This window comes from Ochotona curzoniae, unplaced genomic scaffold (genome assembly GCF_017591425.1).
Source record: "Ochotona curzoniae isolate NIBS_2020 unplaced genomic scaffold, NIBS_Ocur_1.0 contig_4105, whole genome shotgun sequence".
NCBI classification, from domain to species: Eukaryota; Metazoa; Chordata; class Mammalia; order Lagomorpha; family Ochotonidae; genus Ochotona; species Ochotona curzoniae.
This window is the reverse complement of record NW_024466129.1, coordinates 2975610-2997134: the sequence shown is the minus strand read 5'-3', so window position 1 is coordinate 2997134 and position 21525 is coordinate 2975610. Positions and strand designations below refer to the sequence as shown.

General features: G+C 45.1%; 1 protein-coding gene across 2 annotated transcripts in view; it reads left to right on the top strand.

The window, feature by feature from the left end:
• Window positions 1-9514: 9514 nt before the first annotated feature.
• The window catches only part of TNR (tenascin R), a 72621-nt gene continuing 60610 nt past the window's right edge, over window positions 9515-21525 (top strand). Inside the window, exons 1-3 of one of the 2 annotated variants that reach the window (XM_040984220.1) lie at window positions 9515-10080; window positions 12754-13230; window positions 19086-19349. In XM_040984220.1, coding sequence (XP_040840154.1) covers window positions 9582-10080; window positions 12754-13230; window positions 19086-19349 — 1240 coding nt within the window. In that variant the 5' untranslated portion in view covers window positions 9515-9581. Of the gene's footprint in view, window positions 10081-12753; window positions 13231-19085; window positions 19350-21525 lie in introns of those variants that run through there. The other variant, XM_040984221.1, reaches the window with a different exon arrangement.

Genomic DNA, 21525 nt, shown 5'->3' with positions numbered 1-21525 from the left:
TATTAGGAATTCATTATTTATATTCTACGAAGGACACAGACATCTGATGGAGGAAGATCAGTATCCCCTACAAAATTACAAATGTAGAAATATCACTCAGGTCTTATCTTGGATCTCACTGACTTACTATGTGTACTGAAGCAAGTAATTTCCATATGTTAAGCCTTATCTGCAAAATGGAAATCATAAATAATTCACTGACTGTTGTGAGGTGGCATGGAGCCACATATATCTAGATACATACACACACATTTGTGCAGATGTTTGTGTCTATGTGTGTGTATGCCCTGAGAAGTCCTACACAGACACCAAAATTTGTCTCTAAAATTTGAACAACTTCTCACAAAGTTCATGCGGAAACCTAGATCGCACATCACAACATTCTAGGGCAAATACTCTCCAAATTGTTACATGTAAACCACTATGGTTACATGAGTATGCCAGCTCTTTTGGGGTGGCTTACAAAGAAATCTTAGCTATCTTCTGTCTGTGAGATAAGATCAGCTAGAAACAAACATAGCTGTCTTATCAGACATGATTTCATGGATATTTTGCCTAGGGTAAGGCCAAAGATAGTTTATTAGTTTTTTAAGATTTGCATATTTTTATTTGAAAGGCAGACTCACAGAGAGAGAGGGGAGACAGAGATCTTCCTTCTGGTGGTTCACTCCCCAAATGGCCCAATGGTTCCAGAGCTTCCTCCTGGTCTGCAGCATGGGCTTTTTGCTGCTTTCACAGCTATGTTAGCAGGGAGCTGGAACAGGAGTTTAGCAGCCAGGACTTGAACTGATGCCCATTAATGTGCTGGTATCACAGGTGGAGCTTAACCCACTACACCACAATGCCAACCCTTATTAATGCTTTAAATAGAAAAAGTAAAATAAAGTTTTTATTAAAATTACAAAGTAGATTTTCTATCTGCCATTAATATCTAGAAAGAAATAGGTAAGATCTGCCTCACTCCCACTAGATATACTGCCAAGTACGAATCCAAACCCACATGGCCTCACATTTACTTCCAGTCACGCACTTTGTATCCCTTCTGGGTATCACCACTCCCTTGATTGGTATTCAAGACTCTATTTTTCAGATGAAGGAGTTACTTTCAGAGGTCAGGTCAATTAAAGTTCTCCAAGATAGTACAAGACAAAACCAGAGAACAAGATCAGAAGCCAGATTCCACATCCTGGCCTCCGTGGCTTTGCTAATCCACAGTGTCACAAAAGCCATGAGCATCCTGTGCTGAATACAGGTGCCAGGAGATGATCACAGATCCCTAAGTCTGAATGGAAGACCCCTCCCAAAGACGTCCAGGCAGAGGCACATCCAAGTGTACATGGTCGGGGGTGCGGGGGCGCTGGGCAGCTGGGCCTGGTGCAAGACACTGTCCCATCCAGGCCCTACACATCATCCCACACTCCACTCCACATACTGGCTGACAGCTCCGGGCCAACCACGGAGTCCTGTCTTCCAGGAGTTTTCTGCCCTCAGGTTCTTTTCAGAAATCTGACAGGCCCAATAAAGGCCCAGTGCTGATGGAGATGAGCCTGCCCTGCCTTCTCCCAGCAGCCAGCCTTGTGCTGCCACCACTGACACAATGGGGCCGGCTGGAATCACATTACACCCTCTCCTTTCATAATTACCCTCTTTCTCCAAGTGACAGAGCATCCCAATGGCAGGGAAGGAACTATTTTTAACTAATTCAAACTTAAGGGAAAAAAAGGAGTGTCATTTTCCACCGATATGTTCGGGTTTATAAATTGAGCCAAGGGACAGAGTGGGAACCAAGATAGGCTGAAGGTAGAAAATCCAAACAGAGCCCTGGCACCTGCCCTCATCAACCCTCTTCCTGCCAGCAGCCGCACACTCAGTTCTTCCTCTTGTGTGCGCTTGGCCTCATATCTCGTATTTCTTGTTTCCAGGAGAGAAGAAAGAGAAGCAGCTGGTTCTCAATGCGGGTCTGGGTGCTCCTCTCCCTCCCCTTCCTCTTCCCCATCCTCCCTCACATGCCCTCCCAACTTCTGAGCCCATTCCCTTTCTTCTTCTCCTGTCTGTGATAGTTGAAAACAACCAAAAGCATCAAAAATCTCTTCATGGCTGCCACAGTGGCAGAGCACACTAATCCTCTGCTTGTCGTGGGCATCAGTTCATGTCTTTATAGGTTCAGTTCTGAGCCAGCTCCTTGCTTGTAGCCTGGTAAAGCAGTAGACGGATGATTCAAGTCCCTGGGCCCCTGCACCCATTTTGGAGACCTGGAGGAAGCTCCTGGCTCCTGGTTTCAGATCAGCTCAGCTCCAGTCATTGCAGCCATTTGTGGAGTGAGCTTGTAGATAGAGGATCTCTCTGTCTGTCTGTCTCTCTCTGTGTCTCTGCCCTTGCCTCCCTCTTTCTCTCTGTGAATCTGCCTTTTAAATATTTTTAAATCTTAAAAAAAAAAAAAGCATTCTTGAGGTAAAGAAACAAAGCCAGAGGAGTGTGTACAGGGGAGGGAAAGAGAAAGGAAAGCCTCCAGGAAACAACTGGGCTGCTGGTGGTGCTGGTAGTACTGGTGCTGGTGGTGCTGGTGGTGCTGGTGGTGCTGGTAGTGGTGGTGGGTGGCATGCACATGGCTTCTTGGAGCTCATTTGTTAAACTAAAAATGAAAATTCCCTCTCACTCCCAAGCAAGGGTGACCCTGGGAGTGCTGCGGGAGGGGACGCAGCCCTGAACCAGCCTGAAGGACTGTGCTGTTCTCCACCTCTCACAAATGCTCGCACACACGTCTGATTCTGATCACGGTAACTATGTTGATAAGGCACCGGGAATGGAGGAAATGGATCAACGGAACTTGACGGGTTTCTTGAGTATCAGTCTGTCGAGTTGCCGTGACTGTCTTGCACACTCGTTGTAGGGTCACTAGCTCTCTGTCTCACAACTGCGAGGACATCCTGGCTGCAGGTGTGTTATCTTCCGCACAGTCTGAGTTCTCCCTCTCGCTCTGCACAGCTCTGCCTGTCTCATAGGCCAGGCACTCATCCATGTTCTTTCCCCAAACCCTCTGCTTCATCTCTCTCTTCTTTCTCTGATTTCCCCATCTTAGGCAGCATGACAGCTGTCGTGAAAAAACACCGTGGGTTGGGTTACTTGTCAACAAATGTAATCTATTTATCAGTGTCCTAGAGACTGGGAGTGCTAGAGTCTGTGAAAGCTGCTCTCTGGCCATTCAGTGTTGCCTTCTAGTTATGTCCTCTCAGGAAGGAGCGAGGAAGGGAGCTCCTTGGGGACCTTTTTTGTGGGCATGTATCCCATGGGGGCTCCACACCCAGAACTCAGTCACCTTCCAAGGGTCCCTGACTCCTAACATCATCGTCTTGTGGGTGAAAGCATTTAAACCTGGGATTTAAGGGAGGCAGGGAAGACACAGCATTTGAACCATAGCACCATCCGTTTATTTCTTTACCTGGCCCATTTGAGTTCTAGACCTGGAGGCTTACCAGTTCTAGTCTGATGATCCAACTGAGATGCCAGAAGTCAGTGAGGCGAGAAGAGGAAGCTGTACTTGTCACTGTAAGTCTCCCAGGTTGCCTCTGGAGACAAAGCACTGGCATCTGCTTTGCACATGCACCCACCATCTTATACTAAGGCATCAGGCCAGGCCTTGCTTAGGGGAAGCTGTAAAGCTGTGCCCACCACCATCACTGGAGATGACATAGAGGGAGAGCTCAGACAGAGCAGTCAGCATTCTCTACAGCACAGAGCAACAAGGAGCAGGTGTAGAAGTTGAAACCAGGAAACACAGTGTGCAGGAACCCAAGAGAGAAAAGACACTTTGAAGTCATTATGAAGTGACATGAGCTGAGTGAAACTGAGGGCACAACCATTAGGAAGGCATTAGGTAATGAGGTTTCATTGCCCTTCCGCCTTCAGCAGTCTTCACGCAGCTGAAGTGAGAAGGGAGCCTGTAGTGCCATTCATCCCACTCTCCTTGCCTTCTCCAGAAAAGCAAAGTGAGAGAGAAACAGAGAGGTCGTGGTGCTGTTGGCAGTGGTTCGGGCAGAGCTGAGCAGGAACACACCAAGAAGGGACTCAGAGAAGGGAAGGAAGCTTGAAGGGAGCCCATGGCAAAGCTTAATTTTCTATGACAGCTGGTTTCATAGAGGATTGTCCCAGGGCAAATTCAAAAGACATACTGCATTTCTTCTAGAACCCAGTTTCCTGGTTTCAAATTGATCCTGGCACAAAGTGGAGCCTAGGCATTTTTAAATTAAAAAACCATCAGAAAAACCATCTCTCAAGGAGGAGAGACTAAAGTAATTTCTGGGGAATGAGCCAGGATTTGTGGAGAAAAAAAAAAATATTCAGCTAAAAGTCATCGCTGTCAGGAAGTCCTAAATCTGAACCCAGGAGAGAGTGTTGAGATACGTGTGAGCTCCAAGTCTTTTGCGTGAGAGCAGTGTGTGGTTACTAATTAAAGCGGGCTGAAAAACAGCAGCTAAGAACACAGACTCTGGTCAGCAAGATGTGGGGTCAGCCTTGGTTCCTGAGCTCATTAACTGTGCAATCTTGGTCAAGTTCCTTGGCCTTTCCTGGAGCTCATTTTCTCTGTATTCAATAATGCAAGTGAAAAAGAAAGCCTCCCATCATGGCAAGGTCGCAGTGGAGCCCACTGGTTGTGCGCAGCAAGGGTGAGCTGACTCATGCGTGCCCTTTGCTGCCTGATTGACACTCCCTTATGACTGGCTGGTGCCAGAGCTGTGCCAGTGCCATACAGACCTTCATCCTTAAATATGACACTTCACCTTACAACCCTACTGTTGTTTTGAGGAATTTTTTTTTAAAAAAAAAGCACCATGATTAATTTGGCAAAACTGCATGTGGCATTTGTTATGAATTGAATTATGTCCCCCATGGAAGAAAAGGCTGAAGTCCTAACCTCCAGGACCTTGGAGAGCAACCTCAGTTGGAAGATAGGATTATTGCGGCTATAAATAGCTGAACTGAGATGAGCTCACTCGGCCTGCAGTCCAACATGACTGGTGTGGTCACAAGAAGGTAGCCTCTTGAAGTCACCAGGAAGACTCAAAGTGAAATCAGAGACAAAGACTGCAGAGATGCATCTGAACACCTGGGAATGATACAGCTTGCCAGCCATCCCTTGGAGCTCGATCACAGGTGGTGAACAGGTGGAGAAGCAATCCCATGGACACCTGCAGTTTAGACTTCAACCCTTTAGAGCTAGAAAAGAGTAGAGTGCTATGGCTTTAAATCACTAAGACAGTGGTCATTTTGATAAAAACATAGATTATAAATTTACAAAGCATCAGGAAGAGATGGGCTTAATGTTCCTGTCTGATGCTTGATGACCCTTTTCAGCATTTTCACCAAGCAATATCTCAGCTTGTACCTGAATACCACCAGTGCCCAAGGACTCAGGACCTCTCAGAACAGCCCAGCTACTCTCACTTTCAAAAAGGCAATTCTTGATATTGGGCCAATGTTTGCGTCCCTGAAGATTCCTCCCTGGGACCCTTTGTCATAGAAAGGTCCAATCCCTTTGCATTTAGTAGCCCTCCAAACACTTTGCATCCATTGAATAAGGCAAGCTTCTGCGCACATGAGTTTTAGCAAGTGCAATTTCTTCTGCGTGGAATGAATTTCTGCCTTCTCTGCCTAAGAAGTGAACCATTAAAATCCGGTTCAATATTATCTCCTGAGAGGCTTGGGGAACAATGCCAAATGTGTGCTTCAGAAACCTAAGAATTATTTTTTCTCTCTCTTGCACACATCCATTATCAGGTGGTAGGGAAACCCCGTGTGTCTTTGTCAATCGGAGACTCAGACTGACAAAACCACCGCCGTCTAGAACACGGTCAGTCCTCACAGGAGGGAGGGAGAAAGGACTGTCCTCAACAACTGAGCTTCCAACTAAATATGATCCCATCATTCCCTCTCACAACTTTTTTGGCCTCCACTAGCCAGGATGGGGCTGGGAAAGGAGCTCCTACTGCACTTTCAGAATGCCAAGGTCAGACATACTTCACACTTAGCACCAATCTGCTCTTTGCCACTTTTCTGCCTGAACAGAGTCATTTGAAGTTACACGTGTGTGAATTTAGCGATGGCTACTACTATTGTCATGGCAGTTACTTTGTTCTCATCTCCTTCAGGAGACAGAATTGTCGAAGGACTGGGACTGAAGTGTAGTGAGTGCTACTGATACGTGGATGTATCTGTGAACAGTGGTCACATGGCCACAGTGAAAGCGAGGGTCCTTCCAGGGGTTTCACAAGGCCATCTGAGTTCAGAGAAACTCATCTCCCAGGTTTGCTCCCCAGCTTGACCCCAGCAGCACTCTTGCTCAGGCTCATGTGGCCAGCTCCTAACACACAGGCCCACATTGTCTGTTCCCGGTGACAGGGTTTTGCTCCCTCCACTGTCTGCTGGTTCTCCTCCCCATTTTGGACAAGGCTCAGTTCAGTTGTCACCTTCCAGAGGAGAGCTGCTCCCCCATGCTCTATAAACCATCACCACAACGCTGTTGCTTGATTAATGTCCTTGCTTCCTCAGTTTCTTTCAATTTCTCCCTAACAGAAACCTCTTCCTGACAGGCATGCACAACTGTGTGTTACCTTATCATATATTAAATAGCATGCATTATGTATTGTGTGATAGGTGATATATGACAACATAAATGATTGTCTTTAATGTTTGTTTACTTTCTGTCCCTCACCCCCACCTGACTGCCTATTCACACACTGGGATGTGATCTCAGTGAATAGGAGGTACCAGTGTGTAGTTGGTACTCAGAAAGCACCTGCCAAAGAATGAATGATGAAGAGCCAAATGTGTCTGCTGTGTCTTCACATCTCTGACCCAAAATGAAAAATCCCTCCCTCTCCCACAACAAGATCTGAGCCTCTTCAACATATCAGCCACCCACAAGTGATCGATGGCTCATGCAGCTCAGAGCAGGACAACATCTTGTTTATCCTTGATTCCATATTTCAATTATTAATGTCTGCATTTAAACAAGAATTGAGGGTTAAAAATCATACTATACCTGACTCATAATAAATTTAATTCTTGACTAAAACCCATTTGTTTTTCATACATAAGGCTGCATTGTCCCTCTCTAAAATTCTGCACTTATTGTTTTGAACCTATGTGTTGGATCTAACATCTTTTCCCATCTTTGTTAGTTAGCAATGCCAGTCTGGATGAGGTAAGCAAACTCGAGTTCAGCACTAGATGACTAAGGCCTCTTCCTTGTGCAAGTGACTGGGAGGCCAAGCCTAACGAGCTTTCAATGACAGGACAGAAGTGACACTCCAAGGACGCAATGTGGAGAGAGAGTAGAGCCTTGGGAGAGAGGAACCTTGAGAGGAGCTTGTAGTTATAAAAGACAGCTGGTTTAAGGATCACTCCAAGGTTCATGGCTCTCGCTGTGACCAGTGGATCACCACACTCACATTTCTCCAAGCACCTCATCCATCTTTGGATAATGATATGTTAAGGGTTAAGATTTCCTGCTGCCCGTTAGTGGGTAACACATGTCATACATCCCAACAACTTCAGGGCATTCCTGGAACAAGAGAAGAACCAGAACAATTGCTCTATTTATCTGAAAACCATGCAAATTATTTTAGTTAGTGCTGGGTACAAGATATGCATCATGCAGTTAATGACTCAACCATAACTCCAACCCTATAGAGCAGATGCTCTTATTATCTCCACCTCACAGATGGGGAAACTGAGGCACAGAGAGTTTTTTTTTTTTTTAAGATATTCCCACAGCAAGAAAGCGGATGTACTTAAGTTTGAACCTGGGTAGAATGGCTCAGGTAACCATGGCTCAGCAGATCTGTGCTGCTCTGTTTCTTCTCCATACTGAAAAGAGACTGAGTATAATCATGTATAATACAGGCATGAGTGATAAGGTACGGTATCTACGCTTATCACTAATGTAGGGTGCACCTAATAAAATCATTCCTTCGATAAGGTACAAAATTGACATTGAAGTAAACAGTGAAAAACTTGGAAATAACTGAGAGGAATCACATGAATTGAAGAAGGATTCCACCTTTGGTTCACTGAGTGCTTCTTTATTGATTCATCTGTATGCTTGTCCTTTCCTACACCTGTCCATTCATTCATCCAACAACTGTCCACTGAGCACTTTCACTGTCTTACATGGAGAAACAGGCAAAAGACGCCCATGGTCTAGCATGGTAAGTAGTGTATGAGGAAAGCTCACAGAAGGAGAGAGTAATTCAGGGTGCCTTGAGAAACTAGAAGAGAGAACAGAGCAAGATGAGTAAACAATGCTTCATGGAGGAAGGAAAATTTAACTCTGGGCCTTAAAAAGTTTCCTAATCTCATTATCAAAGAAAAATCTAGAATTTACTGTCCCCATACAAGAGATACAAGTTCCTGTTCAAGAAAAGAATTGGATTACAATGGTTAAGAGCATGGGCCTTCAAGCCAGTCCGGCCTGCATTCAACTTTAAACTATGGTAGGCAGAATTTGCTTCATAACTACTTCAGGATGGAAATGACCCATAGGCCCCATTGCAGGGTTGTGTGAAGGGTCAAGTGCAATTGTATGTGAGGTGCATAACACAGTCTGTACCCTGGGCTCACAGAGTAAATATTCTCTTTTTTATAGACTCATGTTTCAGTTCTTCAGCTCCCTATCTCTTCACCATCTCAGCAGCCTTAACACTGCTTCTAGAGCTAAACACTGTCAATCTTTTTTCTCTTCTATACCAGGACTCAAAAGAAAATATAATTTTTCTAAAACTGATTTATGGTACCATGAATTTGTTGTGCTCAGTGGTTCTTGGTGACAAGATAACCGAGAGAGGAGTTAATTCATTATTTTGGCAATTTAAACAAGACCTCAAAAGGAAAGCACCCTGTGGTCACAGAGCAGTAAAATTTCACTAATGAGAAGATTAAAGGAAAGTGCAACTCACACTGTCCCAGATAATCACAAATGTACCCAAGGATTAATATGAATGACAAATACCTGGAACTGTATTATTTGCCCGGCTGATTGTTCTGAAGTCAACCTATATGAACAGATGAACTTAGGGGAGTTAATGAACAAATTATATTGACGTGGCTGATAGAGCCCCTTCATAATTAGTATCGGAAGAAACATGAGAGTGCACATAAATCTCCATGGTCTCCTTCATCCTAGTGCTCACTCCGACATACACAGAAGCTCTGTGCCTCTTGCCTAGCCCAAGTCATCTCCACCTAGTTCCAGCACGTCCTTGAGAAGCCACTGGCCCTCCATGGAGCCACAGTCATGTATTCTACAAAAGGCTCTGATGAAAACAAAATGGCCTGAAAATGGCCTTCTGTGGAAGCAGTGTTTGTTTTCAGGAAGTCCTCTAGGGAGTAGATCCTAGGCCTTTGTCACCTTGGTAACCAATGATTCTTCCCACAGTCCCTCTCCCTAATGAATGAGAACGCAGTCACAGTGCCAAGGGGAGAGTCTCAGAGGTTGTCTCATTGCTGTTTCTCTTGCAGATTCCTGCAACTCCATGCTGTGTGCTTCAGGCTGGCCTTGAACTTGGAGCTCTAGCAGAGAGAGGATGGGGGTGGATGGGGAAACAGCGGCCCTGAAGAACATGCTCATCAGTGTCCACCTGATCCTCTTGGGCTCCATGCTCAAGCCCTTGGAGTGTCAGCTGGAGGTCACCACCGAGAGGGTGCAGGGACAGGCAGCAGAGGAAGAAGGAGGTGTCTCCAGCTACAATGCATCCAGCAAAGAGCAGCCTGTGGTCTTCAACCATGTGTACAACATTAATGTGCCTCTGGACAGCCTCTGCTCCTCCGGGCTCGAGGCCTCGGCTGAGCAGGAAGTGAGTGACGAAGACGAGACTCTAGCGGAGTACACCGGGCAGACCTCAGACCACGAGAGCCAGGTCACCTTCACCCACAGGATCCACCTTCCCAAAAAGGCCTGCCCATGTGCAGGCTCAGCACACGTGCTGCAGGAACTGCTAAGCAGGATAGAGATGCTGGAGAGGGAAGTGTCGGTGCTGCGGGACCAATGCAACGCCAACTGCTGCCCAGAGAGTGCCGCCACAGGTAGAGTCTGGGGTCTCAAGAGGGGAAGGAGAGGGCTGAACAGGGAGGGAGAATGAGAGTAATACACTCCCTGTGAAAAACGACTCCTTTTCACATGATTGTTGAAAGAAGAATGACCCAAGTCTTCAGCTCCTAGTTAATACGTGTGATTCTAAGATCTAAACGCAACCCTTCCCGGGGGACTCACTTCAGGGAATCTCAATGCTGCTTAGCCAGTTTGAAATACATTAACCTGATTTTGGGGGGGATGAGTCAGTTAATGGTACATCGGTTCAGCACAGCAACTAGATGGCGAGCAGGGAATTTGATGTCTGTCTTCATTCATCTTTGGTTTTCAGAGGCTGCTGAATTGATAGCTATTCATGTTAACCTGAGGGACCAGAGAAGGCAGGTGCACTCTGTTCACTCTGTCACAGCCTTCTCCCAACTGAGAAAGGGATAACCATTATGATCTCAGAGGATCTGTTCCCATGTTCTTCAGCAGGATAGGAGTTGGATTCCTGGCCCCTCCATGAATACACACATGCCCACCCACACACCTTTTCTATAACAAAACTCACAAAGTTTGTTCCAGCCTCCAAAAAGCTAAATGTTCAGGGCATTTGCCTCCAGCCCCACCTACCCCCTAACTTGGGAGTTACAATCTTCACCTCTCTGGAAGACACGACTGTATTCACAGCTGGACTTTCTGAGTTCAAATACTGACTTCACTACTTCCTAGTTTGTGACTTGTGCAGGATGCATGAGCTGTACCTTCCTTCCCCCATCCACAAATGGTAATAGAAAGAACACCAAGAAGTTCTTGAATAGAAAAGTCATATTCAGAAGCCTGGATTCCATAAGTACAACATAACTATGCAATGGCAAGAGTAACAACTGATTGCAGGGAGCAGGAAGCACCCCTGTCTCCTTACTTTAGGGAAAGGCATGTGTTACATAATATTTCTAAGATGAATTTATTTTTTTCGCAAAGACAGATTTACAGAGAGAAGGTGAGACAGAGAGAAAAAGCTTCCCTCCACTGGTTTACTTCCCAAGTGGCCACAATGGCTGGAGCTGAGCCAAACAAAAGCCAACAGCCAGGAGCTTCCTCAGGGTCTCCCACTCAGATGCAGGGTCCCAAGGTTTTGGGCCATCCTCAGTTGGTTCCCCAGGATACAGGCAGGGAGCTGGAAGGGAAATGAAGCAGCAAGGATATGAACTGGTGCCCATATTCGATTCCAGTGCATGCAAGGCAAGGACTTTAACCACTAGGCTAAACTGCATTGGGTCCATGTTGCATAATCTTAGGCTGAAGGGTTTACCTCTAGAAAGTCCAAGATCTCAAAGCCTTCTCAGGAATGAAGATAGGGGTGGCAGGAGTGAATGTCTTGTGGAGTGTAGGTGGCCACAGCTCCAGAGAGCTATGTGGCATATGTTTGAACAATGGAACATTTCCTGGGATTTTTTTTTTGTCCCCTTCAACCAATGTGATGGGGGAAAAACTCAGAATAGGAGACCCAGTCCAGTTGTGCAGGCTGCTGTTCTTCAGTGAGATTTCCGGATCAGGTCATCTTTTAAAGGGGGTTGCAGAGTCAGGGGACATCACAGTTACCCTGGACTTGGACTTGCAGCTGCTCAGGAAGTGAGCTGTGCATAGGTTTCTTACCAAGCTTTGCACCAGAATCCTCAACAGATAAGGAAAAAAAGGTTAAAAGGAAGAGCTCAGTTGAACAGTGTCAGTACAGTAGCCTTTCAGGCCTTCGGAGTCCCAGGAAGTGAAGCAAAAAAGGGTTCAGAATCTAAAGTCTGGTAGAGAGAAAGACGATAAGCCAGCACTCGGTTTGAGTTTGTTTAGTTCATGCTAGACAGACACAGTTCATGCTACAGCTACACCACAGGGAGAGCTGCAGAAGGGCTAGACATAGAGGCCAGGGAACCATTGCAAATGCTAACTAAATGGGACTAGGGTCTGGGAAACGTTCCAAGTGGCCCCCAGCACCAAGTTTTCGATGAATGAGCAGAGTCAGCCAGATGGCATGAGTGGAAGTAGTGTGGTCTGTGACACACATGACCTTCCTCTCTATAGCCAGCTTGATTCTCAGCCCATGGCACCCCAGGTCCCTTTTAGTCCCAACAGCCAGTACCGGGATGTCTTTGTCAGAGAGTTTGGGGGTTCTTTTGGAAACCCTGGCCTATCTGGAATAAAGAGGGCCTGGAGTTTACATGTCCTAGCAGAGGAGACAGCATGATAAGGGAGCCCTGAACTCTGCCTAGTGTACTTTGCTGTATGGAGCCAAGTGTTCTCCTGGGACACACCCCAGTTTAAGCATCTTCACTTCCTGACCTTACCCTCTTCCTTCCCAGATGTTGTTGGGAATACCCCCCAATGGGTTGCTTTTATACCAATCTTCATCTAAGTTAAACCTCTAGAGGTTCAGCCCAAGATATCTTGAAGTTAAGCTCTTGGAGGACAAGGGACTGCATCTCACTCACTTTGCCCCAGCACATTTCAAGGCACCAAGAGCTCCCACTGTGGGAAATTATTTGTGGATGTGCCAAAGTCTGCTGTGTTTGACTTTGTGTGGCACAAATGTGACCAGAGGCTGAGCAGAAGTCTCTACTCATTTCTCCCCAGTAGTATTTATGGGATAGGCCATTGCTTCCCTTTGACCTTCTCCTTGACCATTCCAGGACAGCTGGACTATATCCCTCACTGCAGTGGCCACGGCAACTTTAGCCTCGAGTCCTGTGGTTGCATCTGCCATGAAGGCTGGTTTGGCAAGAACTGCTCCGAGCCCTACTGCCCACTGGGCTGCTCCAGCCGGGGCGTGTGTGTGGATGGCCAGTGCATCTGTGACTCTGAATACAGCGGGGACGACTGCTCGGAGCTCCGGTGCCCGGCGGACTGCAGCTCCAGGGGGCTGTGTGTGGACGGGGAGTGTGTCTGTGAAGAGCCCTACACGGGTGAGGACTGCAGGGAGCTGAGGTGCCCTGAGGACTGCTCGGGGAAAGGGAGTTGCGCCAACGGCACCTGTCTGTGTCAGGAGGGCTATGTTGGCGAGGACTGCGGCCAGCAGCGGTGTTTGAATGCCTGCAGTGGGCGAGGACACTGCCAGGAGGGGCTCTGCGTCTGTGAGGAGGGCTACCAGGGCCCTGACTGCTCAGCAGGTAGGAAGGGGAACTCGGGACATTTGGCAAGGGTGGTCTCACAAACTGGTTGGAAGTTTTCGGGAAAAAGAATGAGGAGGAGGGAAAATTCTCGGCAAATATATCCCAGTTCAATTGTACTCATTCGCTTTCTGAGAGAGCTACGTCCTCAGTCCTTAACAAAGGATGAGAAAGATGAAAAGGGGAGTCGGGAAAGGTCAATTTCAGGTTGCAAAGTGGATCTTTGTTACTGCGACTGGAGCCCACACTCTGCTGTTCTTGAAGTGGGGACGGAGGGAGGCAGACCTTAAGAGCGTATCTTAGACGAGATCCTTCTCTATTTCACAGTGTTCCTGTCTCTCCCTCACCTGTGTGGTAAGGAGATTCCTCCCTTTACAGTGCTTCTGCCAAAGGTGGAATTGGGTGTGAGACTACCTGGTAATCTTGGCATTTGCAGAGTACAAGCTGTTACTATCATCACATGAAGGAACGTGTATATAGGCATGGGATTAAATGCATGCAGAAGTGAGCATTCTAATGATTAGTACAAGGTATTAAAAGAAGACGGCTCACTTTATTCCAGATGACTATGTCGTAACGTGGAACCAGACCCCATATAATCTTTACACTGTGGAAACTCATTCAGAGGTCATGTCCTAAGATGCATTCTAAATCCAACAGCGATGAAAGCACCAGTCTCATACAATGGATGACTCTACCTTTTTTTTTTCCTTTTTTGGTCCCTAAATCAGATTGTTTCCATGGTGTCACTGTTTAGTCACCTTTTTGATTAAATCATCAATTGTTCTGCTACGTTTGTTTGTGTTTTAAACTGTGCAGATTGAATAGTTGCTGACTTCCACTGAGGATTCAGAGAACCCAGTGGGAAAATGTTCACTACAAAACAGGTTAAATCTTGTAATGGAATGAGTCTAGGCATTTTCTGGTCAGCATCTGACAGTGGTTTACAGGGTGAATCCTGACTTGCAAGTTTTGCTCCTTTTCTTCTCTAGTGTCACCACCACACTCACGACAGAGACAAGCACCCTGCACATCCTTTTCAAAGATCAGTGGCAATAATGAAAAACAAAATAATGATGCCCTGCTCCGGAAACACATTTCATGTTTCTTAATTTGTTTTCCATATTCAGTTATTTCATTTAGCCTCCTGATATTATTTCCTTTCTAAAAATGTAGTCATTTTACCAATTATTGCACCACAAAGTTCCAGCAGAAGTTAATCCCTGTTATTTCTGAATCCAGAGTCCCCAGGCAGCTGCTAGGAGGCAAAACCGATGCATGAGTAGCTTCCTCCTGCAGGATGAGGCTCTAAGTGATTCCAGTTGGAAGCTGCTGGGGCTCGTCCGTCCCTGCTGTGTTAATGTTCTTTGTTAATTTTGTTCCATAGCACGCACACACACACACACTTCCCAATTAAACACTCTTTGTTGACCTGCACCCACCTGTCAAATCTTTGACCTGCTTTTTCACAGGGGTGGGATCAGATACAAACAAAATATCGATCTGATAATGGGCACCAGAGAAAGCTCTTGATCTCAGCTGCTGCAATGATCATGGTTTGGTTGAGTCCCAATCCATGTGCACAGGTGATCTCAGACAAGTTATCTCAGTCTCCTTGAGGAAAAGGATTCCGTAGGCCAAGAGCAATGACTTCCCAGGTTCACAGAGCATGTGATGGAGAGCAAGTGCTTAATTTCCATCTGTTACTATAGCAACCTTGGAGTCACCACGCATGGCAGGAGGTACCTCTCTTAACGTCTGCCTTTTAAACCAAGTGCCACAGATCTCTCCCAGAGAAGTATCTAGGTCATTAACTAAAGTGCTGTGCTGCTTGCTGTTTGTGGAAAAGCTGTAGGAGAGGTGACTGTGCCCACTGTTGGACATTTCTTGCCAGGTGTACCTGTGACAGCAGTGCTGCTGCCCCTGTGGCCTCAGGAGTGAGGGAACAAGAAAAAGGTTAGAAAGATGAAAACAGAGAGAGCTATAAAATGCATTTCCCCTTTTGTAAGGGCATGGAAAATACTTGCTGCCTGTGTGGATTTCATTCTGCGGCCCCCAGTCTTCACAGTGGGAACACCATTGAACAGTGTCAGCAAACACTATCATGTTTGACTCTTCGCCATACTCTTTGCTCTTTTGTGCCAGGGAGTAAAATTTCAAGCTTCCTGCCTCTGTTTTCTGCCTCTATAAAGGTAATGGCACAAAAAAAAAATCATGCATATGAGAACTTAAGATAGGCCTTAAAAAGAAGCTACCCCAGGCTTCTCACTTCACAAATTCAAAAATCAGCAGTTCAGAAAGACTTTTCTCAGAGCGAGACAGCTCATTAATGGCGGAGTAAAAAAGAGAACCCTGGTGTCCTGCCAACTTCTAGCACTCTTTAATCCTCTCTGAGATGCTAAGTAGAACAGAATTGGAAAATTAAAAATTTAAACCCAAAGATGTAGCCTTTTGCGATGAAGACCCAACTGTATCAAATGATTCAGAATGAAGTGTTGGAGATGGAGTCGTGGAGTGCACACAACCATGTATCCACAGCTGTCCCCAATGTGGAGCTGACCCAAACTGCCTGAGAGTCAGCAGGACCAAGGAACCACACGAGCAGGAAGCCATTCCCCTGGACCTCAGGCAGACTTGTAGGAATTTATCAACAACAGTCTGCCAGGACTGCAACCAACTCAACATTTGGCACCCCAAACCACCTGCTCACATACTCATCATGAACTCACTCCAGTTGCTGTCATAACACAGGGTGCAAGACCAGAGCAAGACGAGCAACACTCGTCTACATACAGGAAGCCCTGATGTCACAAGCCACAGTTCATTGGTTTCTAATGATCTGCTCATTCCCGAGTCTCACAGAAAGGAGGTCCCCACAGAAAAGAAGGCCCCCAGTCCCCAAAGAAAAGAACCCGAAACATTTGCATTCACCATGAGTTCACTCAATCAAGGCCCAAGGCTTTGTTAGGTCTTGTTTTACATACCCAGTGCATATAGCTACTCCTAGTTCCCCAGGGGAGACGGCAGCTCTGTCCTCCACAGAGCCATGGTTACTGTGTCTTTCCACCGCGAGTGTTTAAGGACTGCTCTCCCAGTCAGAACTAAAGGCAGTACCACCACCAGCCTCGGGTCTCGAGCCAAGGTCCCAAGACAGAAAGGAAGTTGTGTTTTTAAGTCCTTAGATCTCTTTCCATTGTCATTATTAGCTTCATTTTCCAAAAGAAGGAACCAAGAATGGATACATTGGCTTATTCCAAATGCCCTAGAAGTTGTTGGTGACTTGATTTGAAATTTCAAATAGCCATTTCCATCTGTCTGATAAGAGAGTCCTGCCTAGGAAACCTAGAATTAGTGGAAAACTGGAAGTAGCATGTTGAATCACAAGTGATTGACATTCCCTCTAGGATGAACACCAGTTTAGAGCTCACACCTTGTGATTATTCCTAATACAACCTACTTGAAGGTGCTGTTTGCACCAATGAAAGGAGACATCTGGCGCAGTCTCCATCCTCTGTACAAGTGGTAGAGGATGAGATGCCGCACCTGGGAGATTGAAGTTTGAGAACCAGTTCTTCTGGGATCTGACTCCCTGACTTTCAACACAGCTCTTAACTTGGGCCTCAGATACCTTATTGGTGAATTTGAGATAAATAGGCCTACCTTAACTATGTAATAGGGATGCTACTAGAGGAGTTTGTAATGTCCAGTTAGCTGGTGTATCAAGCATGTTAGGTAGACTGTAAAGGGCTATGTAATTACAAAGTGGCATTGTATATTGGAACCGAGAGGATTCAGACTCTCTTTACCTGGTTTCCATGTTTTCTCTGATCTCCAGTTTCCCCATCTGTAAAACAGGGCTGGCAATAACACTCACCCTACAGTGTTGGTGGGAGGTTGAAATGAGGTGATCCATGTGAAAGTGCTTAGCAGTGTCTCTGGCGAATAATACTTAGTATACACATGTAAAATACTGACAGATTCTGTAGGTCATCTCTTCTTGCCTGGTCAAGGAGTAATCCTATACACATTTTACAGGCCGTCCTAGATTTGTAGCACAGATCAAAGTTTGGATAAAATCAGAATTACTTGGAGAGCATCATTTGAGATTTAATTAGTTAAATTTTGCTGACAATTATTCAATTTTATTATTATTTTTTAAATGAACTTTTAATGGTTGATTTTGTTCATCATTTGTCACCTTCAATCAGAGCAAGCTGTTTCACACAATGAATTGTTTGGGGCAAAAGCAAATCAAATGTCTAGCACTGCAAATACAAACTGCTCATTTCTGTCCCTGAGTCTGGATCACTAAGAAGACCTCCGTTTCTTCCTTTGCCAAGGATTTTTAGGGTTCATCTGTGAGTCCCAGAAAACAGACACCCTCTGCCATATGGCCAATGCAAAGCAGCTGGCCCCTGCCCCAGCCTTCTCAGGTAGAATGCTAAGAAGTGGGATTACCCAGCAGAGAAATTCAAAACCATTGCCAATTTTTTAAATCAATCAATATCTCCACTACATACAAGGGTACTTCAAAAACTGTTTGCAAAATATCATTAAAAGGTAAGTTTATTCTGGTGCAAAAATCTTTGAAATCTGTGCACCTGAAGAGTTTTCATTAAGCTCAGAGATGAGTGCATTATGAAAAAAACTGCATGGATTTGAACATTTTCAGGCACCAAAATGGTCTTATCTTTTAACTTCATTTCTAAAAACTGTCAAAAGTACCCTCACACAAATTTGTAAGGTAATTCTGACCATTTAAATGTTGGTCAGCTTCTTGAATTTATCTATGAGCAGGACTGATTCTACATACACCGTACAAAGCTTCCTAATTGGTCTTGAGGGCTCAATTATTTAATTCCACACCTCTGGAATCTTAATTTCCCAAGAGAATCACACATGAATGGCTATTTCAGTGTGGTTTAACCTCTGGCAACTTTGAGCAGCATTTAAGTCAGAGAAGAGACTTCAAAATCATCATCTTCAAAATCGAGGCTAATAAAAAGTAGTGTTACACAAGTTACCTTTCTTTTAAAAGTTTAGTGGTCTCCATGTAAAAGTACTGTTGGGTGTCTTCACTGGTCATGATATCCAAAGCTTACTGTTTTGGCTTCTTAAACTTTTCACGATAACAAACAATGAGTCTTTAGTTTACTTGTCAAATCAGAGATTGGCTCTCAAGGTGATCTAATGAGAGTAACTTACTGAGCTACCAAACTATTTGGTCAGTGCTATTCTATTGAAATGTTTAACAGTTGGCTCTCTAAAGGGAAAAATATATACCAAAACCCCAGATTTGTAGCATTTGTCAATTTCCATAGTGTAAAGAGTTTATGCAGTCAATTTTAAATTACCAGCATGATGTCACTAGTCGTGGAACCAGTAGGGGATGTGTAGTAGAATAGTATTATGTGGTATTTCCACCAGAAAGCTATAATACATGCAAATAACCTTAAGGCATAAGTAATAGTAAAATGTAGAGTCAACTTGAAATGGCAAATCTCTATTAGCTTTTTGTTTATGTAATCTGATTAACCGTGAATTTATATGAAATGTAATCCTTGGTAATGACTGTATTTAACAACAGTCTTGCCAGATTCTTGGGAATTTGACAATCAACTTTCATTAGCCTATAGGCACTGTTTCTGGTGCCCCAGCAACTCAAAGCCCCGTAGTGATTGGGGTACTGTGCACAGAAAGCTGAAAGCCTGCCTCCAACAGGAGTTCCAGGCCTGAGGCACAGACAGACAGGGCACGGGGCTGACAGCATGGGGTGTTGGATTGAGAAGAACGTTGAGTCCAGGCTGGGGAAGGCAATCCTCTGAGCTCACGCTATCTGTATTGCCTCCCGGTAGTTGCCCCTCCAGAGGACTTGCGAGTGGCTGGTATCAGCGACAGGTCCATTGAGCTGGAATGGGACGGGCCGATGGCAGTGACGGAATATGTGATCTCTTACCAGCCGATGGCCCTGGGGGGCCTCCAGCTCCAGCAGCGGGTGCCTGGAGATTGGAGCGGTGTCACCATCGCCGAGCTGGAGCCAGGTCTCACCTACAACATCAGCGTCTACGCTGTCATTAGCAACATCCTCAGCCTTCCCATCACTGCCAAGGTGGCCACTCGTACGTACCATTCCCCTGTCCTGCTCCATTTTTCTTTTTCCCTACATGAGTTCATGGACATTCATGGTTGCAGTGTCTTTTCTTAATTCTTCAGGGATGCCTGCAATAGTCATGGCTGTTGAGGGCTTTAGATGTGACCCACTTAAGCAAGGTACAGCATTCAAAAGGCACTTCCAAGGAAGACAGTTTCCAGATTCAGGCAGCTTCAATGAATTATAGAACAAAAAGGACAAAAATACTTTAATTATTGAGCACCTACTTGTTTTAAGCTAGACTTTGATTAAAAGTCAAATGAAGTATGAGACTTACACAGACTTCGAATCTAGGAAGGGATTTAAAACCAGGAATTTGGAAATAGGATTCAACAAAGCCAGTGCTGAGTGGTATGTTACAGACAGTGAAGAATCATTTAAAATCACAGCTGGTAACATCCACTTTTCCTCACATAGAGGTGGCATCATTTCGCCACAGTCTTGTACTTAGAAGACTATCTCAATAGTTCATTTCAATTGTAAAACTTAAGGCTCTAGATGATAGTTTAAAGAAACTCAATAGGAAGAGAGACAGCAAGTGAGCTGCCCCCCCCCATGAGAAATCAAGCTTCTCTTTTTTACTTACAACCAGGGAATTAAACTCCTATTTGTATGTATATTGTTCTGTTTTTTAAGTATAGAAAAATATAAGATGGCATAGCAATTATCACTGATGACATTAAAGAGAAAGTCTACTTTTCTTTGTGTATACACCTCCAGATTCTTAAATTTGTTATGTTAACAAATTTAACAGTAACAAATCAAAGTGTTACTTTGAATTTTCATAAGCCAAAAAGAGGAATTCAGGGGAAAGATATTCCAGTAACTTGGATACCCAAATCTATTTCAGAATCCTCAGGCACACAAATACTTGCAGGCCCTACGTGAGAGGTCTTTGGAATGTAGCAAGGTAACGGGGTTGTTTCTGATTAAATTATGGGAAGTAAGAATATCCCGACAAAAGTGAGGCATGGGTGGCATGAAGACTTTGGCAGTCACAAGAGACTGGGACAAGAAGTGATTATGAACACGTAAGTTCCTCAACGTCTAGAAAGCCCCCGAGACAGCACATCAACTTCTCACCTGAAAAGGCATAGGAGATCTGAACTTATTCTATGTAAGTCTCAGATGTCAGGGTGCTTTTCAGGTAACACATGCTGAGAAAGTTCAGGCAAAGAGACCCCTGGAAAGACTCAGCCTTGAGGGCTTCGTGGAAGACTTGAACTGCTTTATTGAGAGTGTCCAGATAGGACACGATTTAAGAAGTCTCCTTGTCCTTTTGTTTTCTGGGTGGCATAAGCCCTGTTAAACTAAGGGGATCCCCTTTGAATGTTGCCTAGTAATATGTTTATAATTATTCCTGCCTTTTATTTTAATCCCTCTGGCTCTAAGACTTAGTTTTAAATGTCTGTCATGATCGTGTGGAGAGGCCATCTCAATCTGCTGCTTCTCCACCTTGCATGGAGATGAGTCATCCCTCTAAGTTCCCAGCACCTCTCCCAGGCGCTTCCTCTGTGCTACACACACACACAGCAAGGAGGTTTACATCTCCAAGGCTGTTTGTTATGTCAAACCAGGGCATCCCCTCAGGCAAGCTCCCAGGTGACAAGGACAAAATCATGTCAACTCACCTGACATGCTTTCAAGCAGGTGGGTTCAGACTCAACCTTCTCTTTCAACCAGGAAACATTGGAAAACTTACCAACAGGGAGAATGAGAATCTGTCGGTTTTCTAAAGGGAATAATCCATGAGAGACAAAGCTGAAATGGGAGCAGGCTCCCTGGAGAATGGAGAAAAGTTGTGTTGTCATATTTCAGGGCTGGTAATTGGAGCTCCATTAGGATAAGCATACTCCATCTCACTAAACCTGTGCATGTGTATGTGTATGTGTGGCTGGGGAAGGACTGGGAAAGAAAGGTAGATTAGGATAGGAGAAGAAATCCCAAGAGAGGAAAGGGTGAAGTGAGGCAGAGAAGAGAAATAATAAACAAACTGCAAGAAAGGAGACAGTAAGACAGGAACAAAATCCTAGTATCTCCTTTGTTCTTTGTTAACGCTTCCGTTTCACTTGCATACATGAAGCAGAGCTTTCAAACCATCCCGAACTTAGTGATTGAAGCTAAGCAGAATATTCTCAGGCACA